This window comes from Trachemys scripta, chromosome 23 (assembly GCF_013100865.1).
Source record: "Trachemys scripta elegans isolate TJP31775 chromosome 23, CAS_Tse_1.0, whole genome shotgun sequence".
In the NCBI taxonomy this organism is placed as follows: domain Eukaryota; kingdom Metazoa; phylum Chordata; order Testudines; family Emydidae; genus Trachemys; species Trachemys scripta.
In genome coordinates this window covers 7,566,042-7,583,099 of record NC_048320.1, presented here as the reverse complement: position 1 = coordinate 7,583,099, position 17,058 = coordinate 7,566,042, and the positions used below count along the sequence as shown (strand labels likewise).

At 45.1% G+C, this 17,058-nt stretch overlaps 1 protein-coding gene across 12 annotated transcripts in view; it reads right to left on the bottom strand.

Annotated features, from left to right (window-relative positions):
* The window catches only part of TANC2 (tetratricopeptide repeat, ankyrin repeat and coiled-coil containing 2), a 593,041-nt gene continuing 575,983 nt past the window's right edge, over nucleotides 1–17,058 (bottom strand). For 8 of the 12 annotated variants that reach the window (XM_034755956.1, XM_034755955.1, XM_034755964.1 and 5 more), the window contains 5 exons: nucleotides 16,546–16,575; nucleotides 15,528–15,619; nucleotides 12,222–12,368; nucleotides 9,744–9,844; nucleotides 1–7,628 (listed from right to left, as the gene is read on the bottom strand). In XM_034755956.1, coding sequence (XP_034611847.1) covers nucleotides 5,687–7,628; nucleotides 9,744–9,844; nucleotides 12,222–12,368; nucleotides 15,528–15,619; nucleotides 16,546–16,575 — 2,312 coding nt within the window. In that variant the 3' untranslated portion in view covers nucleotides 1–5,686. The remainder of the gene's footprint in view (nucleotides 7,629–9,743; nucleotides 9,845–12,221; nucleotides 12,369–15,527; nucleotides 15,620–16,545; nucleotides 16,576–17,058) is intronic. The other 4 variants (XM_034755961.1, XM_034755966.1, XM_034755959.1 and 1 more) reach the window with 3 other exon arrangements.

Below are 17,058 nucleotides of genomic sequence, written 5' to 3'. Positions count from 1 at the left end.
TTTCCAAGTGTTAACCATTTATAAATAAGTACATTTTTTTCATACGTACAGGTCATTGTACAGATTACAATCTGTATACATGGGGGCAAATGCATTCGGTTGAACTTTTCACATCTATCTCACAGCTCACATGTACAGACAAGAAAACTCTGCTCAAGCAAATACAGCAAAGGAAAAAATAGTTTTTCTTTCCTTATACATTAGAGGCTGAGGGCCTCAGCTGAGTGCAGGAGTTGCCTTCCCCCTGCACAATATCACAACTGTGTCGTGTTCAATATATCCGTAGAGAGAACAGAACATGCATTGAGTAATATACTGTACAGAGAAAGTCCTTTACATCAGAGTTATAGAAAAGCTAAAGGAAAATTAAGTGTCTTAAAGATCTTCCCAGCAAGTGTCTTGAAGGATGGCAAACAGTACTATTTATTTAGTACAAATCATCCAAGGTGTATATACTGTACATCTTTGTACTAATTCAAATCCTCTTGAAAGTGGAGCAGACGGAACAGAGACAAAAACGCTGTAATACTACGGACAATAAAATGCTGGACAGACATGACACCGTCACTGCTGGAAGCGACCACATTGGAATCTCTAGGTTATTGATGTATTGGCAAAATGGATCTAAGCACAGAGTGACTCCCCTAGTTTGTCTGGCATGTCAGGGCCCACCAAGGCATACTGTAGCTAACGTGACCTACCTCTCTGGGCTTGAGGCTTTCCCACCAACCCATAACAAGACTCTGTGTTCTAGCAGTGGCCAATCCCCATCGCCTTCGTAACCGAGCAGTGAGCGTAAAAGGGCCGGGCCAAGCTCCACATCAGGTTGTTAACTGCTAAGTGGCATGAGCGCAACCGAAGGGCTGGTAGAATATAAAGGATACAGTGTACTGATCTGGTGTCCAGTCCCTTTAATAGCGCTGACTGTGTTCGTTTTGTTTTCTCCTGGGTGTCGTGTATACATCAGTAAAAGGTTCCAGTGTGATTCAGCTGTTGTCAGGCGTTGCACACAAATGAATCTTGCTAAATAATTCAGCCCTTAGTGATTTGTATTAGAAAAAGAGTTTGAGTGAATAAAAGTCCATCAATTATTCAAGTAATTCTGAAAAAGCAGATCCACCTTCACCATTGTGCTTGTGTCCACATGCATCCCCACCACATTTTCCTGTGAGCAACCAGAAGTGAGTAAAGGCATTTTGCTATGGAGGTCTCTGCGACACTGCACAGTAGATACAGTAGCTCTTACCCTAAGCCCTTGTTTAAAGATCGGTAATCGTGGTAGATGAATTGTCTGGAACGTCCAAAGGAAAAATGACGACGACAACCAAAGAGCTTGCAACAGATCAGCAAGGACCCACCTTAGCAATGAAGGTAAAAAACTAGCAGGCGTGCTTGGTGCTCTAAGTAAGGCGTAGCTGGCACTTCGGTTTTCGCTAGACTTCTTCTGGGTCGCCCTGAAGATACAATAATCTTTGTACTAGGGCACTGAGTTACTGGTACTTAGCAGCCACCCTCGCCAGGGCTTACTTAATCCAAATGATCGTTTATGTACATGCACAAAAACTTCTAAAGAAAGCAAATTCTAGGCCCAGTCTTCAACTAAAACTCCTCTAAGCTACTGGGTATGTGATTCCAACAGTCCAGGTCAGCCAGCAACTGGCCAAGTCCTCACCTACACAACAGCATTTCTCTGCACCCAGTAATGTAAGGAAGAAGGGGGTACAGCTCAGGCTGTCCAGCTTATTCTCCCTCTGAGATGGGTCCAAGGGCCTCACTCCTTGAACCCTTCCCTCCACTAAGCACTATCTTCAAACCCTCCAGTACCATTCCTAAGCTGGCTTGTAGTGATCACTGTGGAGCCACACACAAAGCTGGGGTTGAGTGTAGTCTTTCCAGCTGGTGAATCCCGATCCTCACAGCTGGGATAGAAATTCTAGCTCAGATCAATACTCAGTGCCCTCTCAAGGTGACTCTGTGTGGAGTCACAGTGACATCTAGTGGCTAGTTTGGTTACAACAAGTATTTGTTTAGGAATACCCCCCCAGACTACACTCCAAGGAAAACATTCTTGGGGTCTTGACATAGGCATCAAGAAACTGTTTTACCTGGTGCACCTCAAGAATCCTACTTCCGAGGGCAGTCTCAAATTACGTAGCTCCTGGTGGGGTGCTGGTTGGGGGGGCAATGCTGGTAGTCTTAATTAGTCCAACAGAGAAATGTACAGGATCTAAGTATAGCCTACCTGGAAATCCTGACACCAGCCGGGGATACGGTCCAGTACTGTCCTACCTTCCTCAGCAGACAAGCTTACAAGATATGCATCTAACCTGAAGGAGTGAAGGGGCAGCAAGTGAAATTTCAGTCTTGTGCTCTATTGAGTTGCCTTTAGATAGTGTACTCTACAACCAAGACAAAATATGACAGCAAATGCAAACTAATGGCCATGCCAGATACTAATTATGACTTGGAAGATACACACGATTGTTTATTGATTTTCAATTGAGACATGTGTTCCTTACCAATCCAGTAACTAAAGAAACAAATATCCCTCAGGTGTCCTAAGAAAATTGCTGGGGAAGCGCTTTAAAAATCACTGCAAATAGTTTTGTATTTAAAAATTACTCAATCTTTTGATGCTTATATACAACAGTTAGTTCTTGTGCTATAAATGGTATGATTCATTGCTTCATTTCTTTTTTCTTTTTTGAAAAATACACTGAGACAAGAGCTGTTATGCTATTTTCTAATGAAGACACTACTCACGCTTAAATATCCAGTATTTATCATAGTAACAAATTCAAACAGTAAAGTGCACCCATTTACAGAGAGAACAGATGGTAAACCATTAGTGCAAGAATCCTGTGAAAATGTAACACATGATACTGTGGAAAAAAACCCTGCACGCTACAGTATTTAAGCGTTGTTTCATTTTTGTATTAGTGTTAAAGTGTGAGCTGTTTTTTTTTCCTCCTTAAAACATCTTCATAAACCCGAAGTTGTACATGTAAGTGCTTTTAGGGGACATTTCTAAAGTACAGTACTGGACTCACATGGCAGTGACTAGCAAAGCAAAGCACACTCAGAGATATTACAATGGCGTTATCTTCGATAAGGATCATCCACTTTGGAGTCTCTTAACAATAAGATTAGAGATGACTGGCTTCTGGCAGCAGCATGGCTCACTGAACTGTATATCAAAAAGGGACGGGGTAAAATTTGATTACTTTTTCCTTTCAGAAGAAACGACTGACGCTAAAAAGCCATTCATTTGTTCAGGAAAGACGGGGCTTTGAACAAAAACAAGATGCTATTAAAAGAAAAATCAATGGACACAATCTAGCTAGGTTGGTGCACTGTTGGGAGATTCAAACAATCCGTTGCTCCTTATAAGGTAGAACACACTTTAAAAAAGAGAGAAACAATACTGGTCAGTTCCTTTTCAATGACAGAAATAGTGCATGCAGCTTCCTTTCCTCGTGGCCCAGCCTGACTGTGTTGGGAAGGAGGCACAGGTAACTGGGAGAGATCCCTGTCGTAAAGCAAAGGGAGAAAATTCTGACTTGCACCTTCTTGCCCCTTGGGGAAAAAAACAAACCTCCAATACAAAGACTGTCTTGGAGAAATATAAAAGTGTCCCACAAATATCCGCGTGGAAGAAACGTAATCCCCAAAGAACACAGAGGCAAAATCAAGAGTACTTTCCATCTGTCAGTGAGACACACACCTGATCTGTCCCAAGGGTGGCGGCACTCAGTTTGGTCTAAGAAGTGAAATGACAACAAATGGTGCTGCTCACTTGACAGCTCCACACAAGTGAAAAGCTCATCGAAGCCAGGGTTTGCTAAGAGTTTTAGGGCTGGATCCTCAACTGGCTTAAAACATCGTAGCTGTGTTGCGGTCACAACGGAGTGACGCCAATTTACACTAGCTGAGGATCTGCCCTTAATTTGGTTCAATGAATGTTTCCTTGTATGACTAGATTCACGTAGCCCTTTGGAAACAAACAGCGTTAACGCTTTCTAAGAACCAATTCCCTTTTTAAGAATTGACGTGAGATGCAATACTGGGCAACAGGCACTGTTTTGCTTTAAAACAAGCTACAATATTACTGCTCCTCCCGTCCACCTGGCTGTTTGCCCTCAGTTACTGAAAAGGCTGCTTAAAAACGTAACCAACAATCAATTAAACCGATGCAAAGAAAACTCCCTCTACGCAAACAAAACTCCAGAAAATGCTTGGACAGTTCTGTAAAAATGGTTTTCGGAAATGTCCCCTGCTTTTCACACTGACTCAACACTAGTAGCATCTGATTGGAAAGAAAAAAAGAAAGAAACCAGACCAAAACAAAAACATTTTCCTGAAATCGATCACATAAATTAATTATAAATATCTCTCTCTTAACTACAGGTCCTTAAAGAGCCAAACATTGTCTCTAACATTTACAGGTATGGAACACAGCAACCGCCTTCCAAAATTCCAGGAACAAATCTTGCAGCTCTAAGAGACACACATTTTACTCATTAATCCCTTAGAGGAGGGCAGCCCCTCACTACCGCACGCAGCTTCCAAAGAGTAGGTGCAAACACAAAGGAAATGGCAAGGCAAGGCTGTGTGTTCAGAAGGACTTTACTCAAGTGACTCCTTGGACACTTTCTGGCTTGGAAACCTCCATGTCACGTTATGCAGCATGATCAAAAAAAAGATTTAAGATTTCTTCCTCCGTTAAGGTTTTCCTATTCAAATTTTCCTTGTGAGCAAAATGAAAACCCATTAAACTGTCCTGGTGAAAACGTGGTGGTGTGTGTGAGATGCAATCATCTGCTGGAGGTGTGAAGAAAAGATTGTGGTTAATTCTGCTTACAAAATGCACAAGAGGTTTCTAGCCAATTCCTTTGGCCGATTAAAATTCACAAAAGGGGCAGAGTTTGATTGCTCTCTAAATATTTTTAAAACGCCTCAGCGTAAATCAATACTGTGGCATTTGGAACGCAGCTGTCAAAGAAGCAAAGCATCTTATGGTCCCCACTCACTGGGAGAGGCTACGTTATTAAAAACAACAAACAATCCAATTCAGATTAAAATGCTATAAAACCAGCTCGAGCACGTCGGTTATTATGCATAGCTACTTGTTATTAAAAGCAAATAAAGCCCCATTTGGTGCAGGTAATGAGCTCTTTGTGGGCAAGAGACAAGTGGGAAGAGGAAGGCTCTGGTTGTCTAGGGGAATACCGGATAATGCATATTTTGAAAAGGCTGCCAATTCTTAGCCAGTTTCCACTAGGAATTTTCATAAGCATTTTACATGAGAGCTCCTTAAAACCAAAGAAACCAATTAGATTTGAACATGAACGCTTGCAAAGAGCTGGTTACCTCCCACAGGGGACCGATCTGGGTTAATCCACTCCATGGGTACTAACATATCCTGATTGACAGCTGAAACCTGGGAGGGAACTCAGTCTGAATTGGGCAAACAATACTGGCTTCTTTGATGTTGGCTTCACCGTCAGCTGGATACCAAAAGATTCTGAGTGCGCGCATGGCTGTCTGATCACCACACAGAAATTACCAGAGAAACTTGCTCATGTAGCTACCAAAGAGAAATAATAGTAATAATAAAAATATAGGTGGGAATCAAGCCTGGAAACGTGTGCTGAAAACATAAGGGTCTTACTCCAACAAGTGTCTTTTACACATTAGACTCCACAAACGGTCTCTTTGGTTTGATAGGGGATGTCTGCCCTTGTCTAGAGTCCCTGGAGAGCTGCCTGTACAGGTTGTCCTGGTAGGCCTGTGCAACGGGCAGTGTCCTAGCCACCTTAACATCTGGATATGAGGAGGCTTGGCTGACTCTCTCCAGGAGGTCTCCCCGGGACCCATTGGCTAGCATCCCATGGGGGCTGTAATAGTCTTCCTCTAGCAAATGGCCATTCTGTGCATTGTTGGTTTTGTTATAAAAGGCAATGTTGCTGATTGAAGAAGGTGGGCTAAACGATTCTGGCTGGGGGAGGTTTCCAGGAGATGTCGGACTAATAACAGTATCCACTGAAGACACAGCCCAGGTCCGGGTCTGTTGGTGGAGATGGGGGTACTGCTGAGTCCGAGCAGTTTTATCTATAATTCCCATGAATGGCGTGGTCCTGGAACGGGCTGGTTCACTGGGGTAACTCCCCTGAGGTGGAGAGACTGGAGAAAGTTCATCACATGATCTGTCATAGGCTGGCTTGAGAGGGATCTCCATTTGCTGAATAGAAGCAGAAGGGCGGAAGGTAGGAGTCAGGTTGGAGGTGGATGAAATGCTATTGCTAGAAGGGGAGAATCTGAGGCCAACACTTTGGGAATGAAGCAGCGGTCTTGGAGTTGGTGGGTGAGGCTTTATTTCATTGGGGTTGATAGTAATGGGCCTTCTGATTAGGTGAGACACATCAGGAGAACCAAGCTGGCTGGAAGGAAGGGAAGAACGTTCCAGATCAAGCTTTGAATGACAGACCGGATAATAGGAAGCGGACTGACTGCGCCCAATCTGAGGGGTCTGAGTGTATCTCATTCCACCCCTGTATGCTGAGGAAGGCCTCTGTGGAAGATCTTCTTTAGTTAGCCCTCCATGCTGGCAGATAGCTCCTGCACTAAGACTGGCTTGAACATGTTGCACTGGTCTACCATCACCTACTATTCCACTAATTGAACCTTGGTAGACCAACCTACTCTGACCAACTCCCATTTCCCCTGATGCAGACTGGTATTTGCTGGCCATAGAATGGGCGACTTGGCTGTAAGCACCAGTTGGAATCACAGTACTAGAATGCACGGCAGAGCTCGGCTGGTTGCTTCTTACGATCTGTGCCTTGGCTGGCTGTAGCCTGTGCCCTTGCTGTGGGACTGCAACAGGAAGCTGGGGAATCTGGAAGGACCTCTGTGTCATTTTGGATAACGGAGACTTTGGTCTACCAGGGAGTTGACTAACACTAGGTTCTTGCTGGTAACGTACTGGGGAGCCAGACTGGGACCTATAGACACTTATACTTTCTGCAGGAGGGCTGGCTCGATACTGAGGACCTCTACGGAGGGGTGAAGGTGGTGGACTTTGATATTCTTTCCCTTGACCTCCAACTGGAGGTGGACTGAAGCGGTAAGAGGAACCTTGGTGAGCAGGGGAAGTATGTGGCGGACTAGGTCTGTAATGATTGTTCTGGTGTGTTGGAGACAAAGCAGGAGAGGTGGACTGGTACCCTTGTCTTGTTGGTGAACCCACAGAACTATTGGATCTGAAGTCAAAAACTTGATGTGACCCAAGAGGCGAACCCGAAATATAGGCTGAATCCCGGTGAGCAGGGGAAGGGGGTGGGCTCTGGATGATGGGAAGCCCTTGGCTGGGCCTCGACTCTGTCTGTAAGCCAATGGAAACATTTTCTACGTCCTGCTCAAGATACTCCTCTTCAAAGAGATCTTGCACAGAGTACAGTTCTTCGTGCTGAGCTTCAGGTTCTGGCTCCGCTGGGGGCTGCTGCTGCTGCTGTTGCATCTGTCTGCATTCCTCCTCCACTCTCAGCAGCAGCCGCTGGATCTCACGATTGTTCGGACACAGCTTGATGGCCTCGTTCAGATCCTCCAGGGCTGCTGAAAACTGCCTGCTTGACAAGGGGACAGATAGGAGAATTGAAGTTACTCTGGATTTGAACGAAGCCTTTTGGGGATTCTACTGAGCTTAAGCAGCTCATCTTTACTTAGGGAGAGGCTGTGATCTCTACAGCGGCTTTCTCGAGCTTTGCCTTATGTGCCTCCATTTGGTGACTTTACACCAACCAAAGAAAAACATTGTTAGTCATTCTGGGGAGGAGGGAGACATTTCTGGGACAGCACAACCCAGCCCGGTAATTATCCTTTCACTTGGAGAGTGCTTTACATATGAATTACTCCTCAAAGCACCCCGTGGGCTTTGTCCGCAGATTGTCCCCACTTTACGGAAGGGGAAAACGAAGCACAGACGTTGTGCCAAGCCCACCACTGGAGTAAGCAAGAGCAACTCTGTCCACGTCGACGGAGCTGCAGCTGCTCATGCCAGTGGCCCATTTAGCTTCTTCTGACTTGCCCAAGGCCACATAATGGCGGGGTGGCTCTAGAACTCAGGGGTTCCCCCAGTCAATGCATAAGACCAGGCTGCCTCTCAGACTTTGCTGGGTACTGGGTTTGTCTCCTCAGGATGAAGGGAACAAGGCAGGGAGAGGTCCCAACAGTCGCAAGCTCGCAAGGCCCCCGTGGAAGATGCTCTTTGGGACTGACACTGTAAAGGCTAGCCTACGAGGAGTAAGGGGATGGGGTATTCAGGGGAGGTGGGTTGTCATTTACAGGGACACTGTTAGCTTTTGAACAAAATTGAATCTATTTGAACACGATTGTGATCTGGCGGCGAACAGCCTCCAGATTCAACATGTGCCTTTTTATAAAATGCTCCCGTCATAGAGAAAGAAAAACCCCAAATGCCTCCCAGCACTTTGGTAAGACCCACTCCAAATCAGGGGAGAGCAGGTAAGGTAACTGAATTCCCCAGACCTACGCTGATCTCAATGGTGATGCTGGCGCACAAACAAGGAAGTAACCAAAAAGAGCCATGCTGAGCCTGTTTCATTAGCGAGATGGGGAAATAATGCTGCTTGTATGTAGGAAAGGGCTAAACCATCTGGAAAAGGCATTTGAGGCTTAAACGTCTGTAAATGTTTTGCAACCAGTGGAGAAGGAAAACATTCAAGGAAAACTACAAAATGTCAGTCTGGTTCAACTAGCCGGGCTTGGCTCTAGAAGAGAAGGTCATGGGTTCGCTCCCACATAAGACTTGAGCTCCCTGCAGTGACAGCTAGGGGAGACGCACAGTTAAAAGTGTTGTCGTTGGGATGAGAGGTTAAACTGCGGTGTCTTCTCCTCAGCTCTGATGTTTACACAAACGGACATTAAATATCCTCTGGCTAGCGGTGAGTCTCTGCACTGCCATGCAGGCAAAATTGGTGTCTCACTCCACTGACTGAGCAGAGACTAGCAGTTGTGCAGTGACAATGTGCTCAGCCCGAGGGAGAGACTCAAAAGCAAACCCTCCTGCCAGGTCAGGAATGGGATTGACAGGTTCTGCAGGGATCTCGTCTCCCTGGGCCTTCAGGGAGATTTAATGAGGGAATCCTCTGGGCTGCGTCTGAAATGTAGCGAGATCCCAATATCGCATCATCCTAGCGCCCAGTCTGGAGCATGAGCTATTGCTGAAAGCACAATGGCTGGCCTTTGCCCACAAAGTCACTGCACTACTAGGAGCCAAGAAGAAGAACGCTTTAGGATAAATGGATTCATAGATTCCTAGGCCCGAAGGGACCACTGTGACCGTTTAGTTGGACCTCCTGTATAACACAGGCCATAACAATTCTATGAATGAATCCTTGCTTCAAGTCCAATAGCTGCAGTTGAACTAGAGCGTATCTTTTCAGTCGTGATTTGAAGCTTTCAGTGATGTAAGGTGCTGAGTATATTCCAACAAACTCAACTACAATGAGCTTCTCAAAAGTTCACATGAACGTGCTCCACAGGGATTACTAAATAAGGGAAGATGTTGATTTTGGGGTCTTTTACAGCCGCCCTAATCAATGTTCCTTTGCAATTTGTTCTCACAGGGATACTCATGTAGTTTTGCATGGTCAATTCCTACACCGCTGTGCCCAGACTTGCAGAGAACAGCCCCTCTCACTTCTCTCTCTCTCTCGCCTCACCTGCTGCTGCGTTTGGCCCTTGCTCTTGCATAGTAAGCTTCATAAGATTTCGGTTTCAGCTCCAGTGCTTTAGTGGCAAATTCCTCCGCCATTCCAAAATCCTGTCATTACAATAGGTGTGTAGATAAGTAATTGAATATATATATAGATATATAAATAAAAAAATATATACAACTTGGGAACAAAACAAAATTATATGGACAAAGTTTTTGCATGTAGAGTTGGAAAACCTGATGGTACTTTTCACATGGATCAGACATCATTGATAGCAAGAGAGCTACAACGGTGTCCAGAAGAGGCAAACCCATTCCATAATGTTAGACACTGTCCGGCAACCACACTAACCCAAGGTGAAATTTGCTCCTTTCTCTGCCTCTTGGATCCCAATCAAGTGCATGCAGTCCCTGTCCAGTAACCTACATCCTCCAGTAAGCATCTGCTCTCGCAGAGACTGGAAGGTCATCTCAGGAAGGATTTTCCACTGTTGAAACCATTAGGAAACCCTTCCCCCCACCCCTCGACTCCCCCCGGTGACTGTCTCTGACACATCCCCTAATACTAGGCATCGTGAATAACACTTCTCCGGGAGGAAAGGGATATTGGTGCCTATATAGCTACGTGCAGCAATGTACAGGACCCATTCACAGTGCACTCTCTCTCACTTCCCTCTGTTCCTCTCCTTTAGGGACTACTTAGCAAACACTGACTTGGGGGTGATGGGGAAGGTGTGGAACAGAATGCAGATTGGTTAAAATGCTCGTGTGTGTCCTTGCCATGAATAGTACATTATTGGCTAAGGTACAATTCTTCCTGATTACCCTTCCCTTGACCTTGTCTTCCCTACTGCCCATGGGCCTCGCCACAGAGCTCATGTGAACACTCAGTAGGATGCCCACTTCCCAGTGGGGTGGCTTTGGTACAGCACCCGCTTGCCCATCATGTCTAGCAATGGCTTTGGGCTGTAACAGTCAGCAGTTCTCGGACATGGTGTCTAATACAATTCCTTTTTGCTTAAAAAATAAGCAAGGCAAACTCCGCTAGGCTACAAATGGCTGGCTGCAGTCACTAACGAGTGTAACTTGGAAAAGCTTTTGGTATTTTATATACTGAAAAGGACTTCTGGGAACCACAGCTGTGTGCTACTTTACCGGTTAATACAACGTTCCAAGGCAAGTAGGCACTGGCAATATGACTTTGATTTTGACTGTATTGGGCTCATGCGATACTAATCATAATGAACCAAGCAGTCATTCAAACAGGTCATTTGTATCTTAAGAAAACCATGTCTTCATAACAGAAACCCACTGAGGAAAGTTCGCTTAATTTCAGTTCTATTTCCAGACACTTGCCTTTTATTCAAATAGCTTTTCTTTTTGGTTTAAAATTGATTAGCTGTTTCTTGAACATATCAAGGCTTCTTATTAAACAAATTTCTGCACCCAAATACATAAAAAATGATAAGAGTGGGTCTGCAAGGACTGATTTTAGTTTGCATCTGCAATTCCAGTCACTCAGTCACTTATCTGACAGTGCAATCTATGGTTTAGACGTCCATGGGAGCTAAATGATGGGTGCAATGATATGCCCCTGCAATTCTGTGCCAAAAAAAAAAAAAAAAAGAGCAAGTTTTAAGGCTTGGCTGAAAATTTGGCCCTGAAAGTGCAGGCTTAGCAGAAAGTTGGCTTGTTTAAAGATGAGTTTAACATCTCTGTAGTGTTCTCTGATTGTTGTGTTGTTTGCTAGCCAGCATTAAGATCACTACACATGTCACTTTCATCTGTCCCCTTCAACAGCTTAAAGAAATGAAGGCATCACAAAGTCCCCTCCCTTGCAATATAATCCTGGCCAGCACCTGGGTCTGATGAAGACTTTCACTTCTCAAATCTATGGAGACTGGTCAGGTTGTGGAGATGTGATGCTCTCAGAATCCAGAGAAGGGGAGAGGTGGCATGTGGCTCTTTTGGAGGAACAGAGAGACTCCAGAAGATTATCCCTATGTGCAGCTAAATTAGAGCGGGGGGAAGAACGGGGACATGGCGTTCTGGGAGGAGGGAGGGAGAGTGTTTCTGGATGAGTCATTGCCCCGGGGAAGTGAGAGCTCTCTAAGCTCCCTGATTTCAAATTAATTGATATTCAAATGATCACAATCTACTGACTCCACCCCTCACCACTGCCCTGGAAATCAGAGAAATATTAACCTCTCCACCCTCAAATTCATATTGTCATCAGAAAGGAGTAATAAAAAATTCAGAAAGCTCTAAACATGGAAATGAATTTTTAATCGTTTGAAATGAATATTAAATCACTACTTTACTTCTTCCGAATTGTAAATGTCAGTGCTCTGTGAAGGACAACCAGGTCACAAAGAGGAGAGATTTCAGAGGCCACAGCAGAACCATGGGAGAGACACACTCTTTATGCGCAGGCAGGAAGCTGGCAGCTTGCTCTAAAGGGACTTGAAGAGTGTGTGGAACTTACGTTCATTTTCCTGCGACATCGGGAGAGGTTGAGGAGGAGTGACACCTTCAGCTCCCGGAAGGTTTTCAGGTCTTCTCCAAACCCTTCTCGGGGGAATTTCTTCAACGCGTACTGGTAGCGCTGTGCAGCTTCCTTCACTTTACCTTTCTAATAGAAGGGTAAGATGTCAAAATACACCACTTGGTTGATTTAAGAGTGGCAGCAGCTTGTTAATTGCTGACAAGCAGCTGCAGTGACTGTTCGGACAAGGTAACACCGCTTAGGTGCTGATCTCCTTTTCAGAAAGAACAGCCAGAACATTTGCTCAGGGGAACCGTTTCTAAAATGGTGCAGCAATGTACAGTTCTGCAAGAACTGCTCCCCCATGCACACAGAGCTCTCAAGCTACAGTAGAAAACAGAGCAGGAACTTGGTAGCAACAGGAATCTATTTGATAGCTAAATTTGTTTGAGTTTGGCTGCCACCGCCTTGTCTACAGCAACAGTCTTGGGTGCTCTCCTCCAGTCCTGCAGCACAATACAGAAACATTAATGACACTGCTTTACGAAAGCACTTTGGACAGTTTCTTTAAAAATTCTCTTTCTTCACTGCTAGAAATTCGCGTTAGAGCAAACTTCTCATCGCCCTCCTTGGTCCTATCTTTTATCTGGATGGCAATTGTATCTATTTCTGGATTTCTTGGTATAAGGAAATAGGTTCCTTCTTTTAAAAACTCCCTGGAACTGTTGGAATTGAGGCATATTTTGTAGGTGAAGTGCTGTGCTCCTTGTGGGAGATGCAGGGCCAGATTAACCCATCACTGGCCTCTAGGCAAACATACACCTCTGGGGCCTTACCTTCTAACACCAAAAACAACACATTGACTACCTACATTCATACCACAGTACATTGACATAATTCAACTTAAATGGCAGGGGATGCAGAAATAAGTTAAGGTTCCCATAGTAAGATTAGCTCACCCATACTGCACTTAGTCCAACGCTCAGCCAGGCTCATCTGGCACACAGGGTTACAGCGCCTGCACCACTCGGGTTTGGGCTGGCCATCCCTCCGTCGTGACGAAAGGACAGCTGGGCCAAAACCATGGGGCGCTGTCAACCCACATGTGGAGGAGGTCCAACTTGGTTCTCCCCCCCAAAATCGGGCCCTAGGCACATGCCTAGTTCGCTTATGCATTAATCCATCCCTGGAGAGGTGATAAGTGCTTTCGAAATATCACAGAGAGATCAGCTTGAATTCCTTCACCCACTACTGTAATGCAGCTACCTCTGGTGTGTAACATGGCAGCAATATTACATAACTCTTGTGCAAAGGGCCCTGCAGGTGGCCACTTTCTAGATGTCATATAATGGTACTGTAATTTCCAACACTGATGTAATGAACGGTTAATACCACAAACCTAACAACAAGCACCTTGATGAAGCTAAAGATTTTTAGAGTAAATTCCATATACTGCAGGGCTAGAAGGTTGAAAGTTGTAGATAATCAGACTGAAGGTTGCCCTTTCTTCTCACATGGATGGAAGAGGGCACAGCATATAAAAACAGTATCGTTCTTCAGAAGGATCCGGTAAAATCTGTTCTTTACTGGGTATGTTCCCTTCCCCATGTGATGTGCTGCCCTGCAGGCTACGCTGAACAATTATGCGTAGTGACCTCTCCCTGGGCAAATGGCAGTACTGAAAGCTGGTTTATGGCTGGACTGTGCAGGGGACATCCACGTGAGGACGCTTACTATGTGACCTCATGGAAATGAGGCACAGTCAAAGAGGGTGCCCTTTGAGTGTGCTGGCTCACAGGGGATTCAGACGCATTTCCTCTCGCTCCAGGCAAGGCTGTGACATCTGGGTCTCTGCCGTGCGTTGGAGGTGGGGTGGAGCTGCCCTGCCTCAGGACCAGCACTGGAGAGACGGTGTCTCTGGCAGGTCCAATGTCTTCTGGGCAACTGGGGAGCAATCCAGTTCACCCATTAGGAGGGAGCCGCTTGCTCCTATCAGCCAGTGTATGAGGGGGACAAAGCCATGATCCCACCTCATTCCCAACTGCTTTTAGGCACCCTGACTCTCTTGAGGAGGAACAAGTAGTCTTCGCATTCCCTACAGTCTGAGTAGCCCAAGGATTGCTCCGGTGGGAGGCCCATGAACAGACATGCATGGGAAGAGGGAAGGTTCTTGCGTGCCCCTTTCTTTCACCCTGAGCTAGCCCCTATGGGCAGGCAGGGGCTGAGTGTACCATAGAAGCAGACATTCAATCCCTATGAATGAGTGTTTGGTGTTGCTCAGCAGCCGTCCAAAGATGAATGAGCTCCACTGGCAGCCCTCCTCAGCTTGAAGGATGGTAGCTATTGCCTTTGTTCCGGGTGGAGGAGTTGAGTCTGGTGGAATCCTTAGGGCTTAGACATGGGAGTGAAGGGGAGGCCTCTCTGAGGGGGAGGATAAACCTGGTCATATTATTGTAGCTTCATTTTTTTTTTTTAATGCACAAGTTTAACACATGGGCAGCAATGGTGGGGAAAAGAGAGGGAGGGAAAAACGGGAATTAGGACACATGCAATTCATGACTATCCAGACATTAATTTTGCAGCTGCAAATATTAAGCTTTAAAATCCTTTAGACTCAAGTTCCTCAGTTGTGTCATATATCCCTGGCAGATGAGTTCAGTTACGGTGCCAGCTTTGCATATTTTCTACTTCACTCTCACTCTGAATCATTGTTGGACTTACAGCTTCTTGTGTGTGTGCAAATCTCCAGGTATTGAAGACCAGCTAAAAATAAATGCAGAGCAAAGGGCCTCTATTGCTGTCACCGTGAAATGTCACCCTAATGGTAATGACAGGCTAAAAAAAACATGTCCTGAGAATTTGCTTTCATTACATGGACATTTTTTCCACTATGTTTGCCTGTGACACTCGTATTGTGTTTTCTCCTTGTTGTATAGCAATGACTCTGCTGCGTAACAATGACACTGCCAAGCAACAATATCAGTGCTATAAAATCCCTGTAAACTCTTTGGTTCTGGAGTTTTCAAGGTGGAAAACCAATGACGTCTCACCTCGAAGCCACACAATGCAGACATATTTTGCTTTGTTTCAGCCCTGTTTAAATTTAGCAATCAGAAGGTAAAACTCCTCTGCAATGCAAGCAATCCAGTAGGTTCTTTTTGATAGAAATGTAGCTATCTCTTGGCTTGGATTAAGGGGGCAAGTGTTGCCTAGCAAACTGACCCCTGAAGAACAAGACCTCACACCATGTAACTCTGTAGCTCTCTCACAGTCATCCCTTGGAAAAATCTCTGCTCTCCCTCTCACCTTATAGAACATGTCCCCCTCCTCCATCAGCTTGCTCAACAGGATGATCATGATGTCTGGTTTGGAGGTGGCCATCGCCCAGGTTGCTGGACCTGTAGTGTACAGGATGCATGATGGGTAAAAAACTCATACAATGCAAGGGTGGTAGGAAGCTAGGTGGGAAAAATATCCTGGGGGGGGAATTTCTGCTGGAGAGAACAACTTGGCGCGGTCAAGGAGCAGACTGCTCCAGATTAGAGGGCTGGCAGTTCATCTTGCATTTCTGAAATTAACGCCATCTTCAACACAATGTCTTTCCTTTGTATTCGTTCAAAGACTTGGTTCTTTTTAAAATGATCACAAGAGGGCAGCACATGTTGTAGAATAAGCTTTGGGGGAAATGGTTGGGTTTAAAAAATATGTTTAAAGAGGAAATCAAAGTGGTTACATAAAAAAGCATGTTAAGTAAATATATATAAATTTAACAGAGGTAATCAATAATTCAGCTGCCTAGATATTAGGACTAGGTTTTGATTTAAAACTTCAGATGATGTCAAATACTAAAGAATGGAAAATTCAATAAGCTGGAGAATATAACAACAAAATCTTTTAGGCAGAGCCCACGCTGAAGCAGGTTATTCTAAGGTCTTGTTCCCACAATTGACTCCCCGTAGGCAGAGAGCTGCACCAATGCAGGGTCTCACTGACTTCAGAGAGTGCAGGCATCCACCCAGACAGGGGCAATTGATGGATCAAGGCCTAATACAGCTAGGGAGCAGTGGTAAAATTTTTAGCAGAGTTCATTAGTCTGGATGAAGAATGAGTCAACCATATTTTAAAAGTGGACCCAATGTGTTTTTCAGGATTAGTTTTTGAGTTCAAGTTATTCTCTGCAACAGTCATTAACAAAATATTTTAGGGTGAGGTAAATTAAAAGATTAGGGGTCGAGGGGAACGCATGCAGGCTAAATCAAACAGGAGAAAGCAAAGCTGACAAAGCCATCAGATCAAGCCTGATGCTGACAGCGATGAAATATACCTCGAGGGCGACTCGGTAACGTCTGACAACCTTCAAAGAAAGGAGAAAACAGAAAGTTGTAGGAGGGGGGGGAAATGGATGAAGGTGAAAAAAAACAAAAACAAAGAAAGGAAAAAGCAGCAGTGAGAGGCAGGCAGCAAAGAAGCCAATGCACCAGCAAAATCCCCTCCAAGGGCAAGGTAACGTGAGCGGCTGTGTGGAGCAGCGCAGTTAACGCTAGGATCTGAAAGCATATACAGAGCGAGTGAAAGCAGCAGCTCACAGCAATGCATGAATACGGTACTGTTTAGAGACCGGGACTAGTAAAGGTAGAAAAGCATCACCGTAGGAAAGGCCTCGCCAAAGAAACAGCTGCTTATTGGTTACGTTTGCTAAGTAGTATATGGCAGCAAAAATCACAGTTTAACACACAGAGCGCGACAGTCAGAACTCATGTGCTGCACTCTGGGTAGGAAGCTGCAGCTCCGCTTTAACGTTCACACCAATGTTACATTTACACTGCAGGAAGCCAGA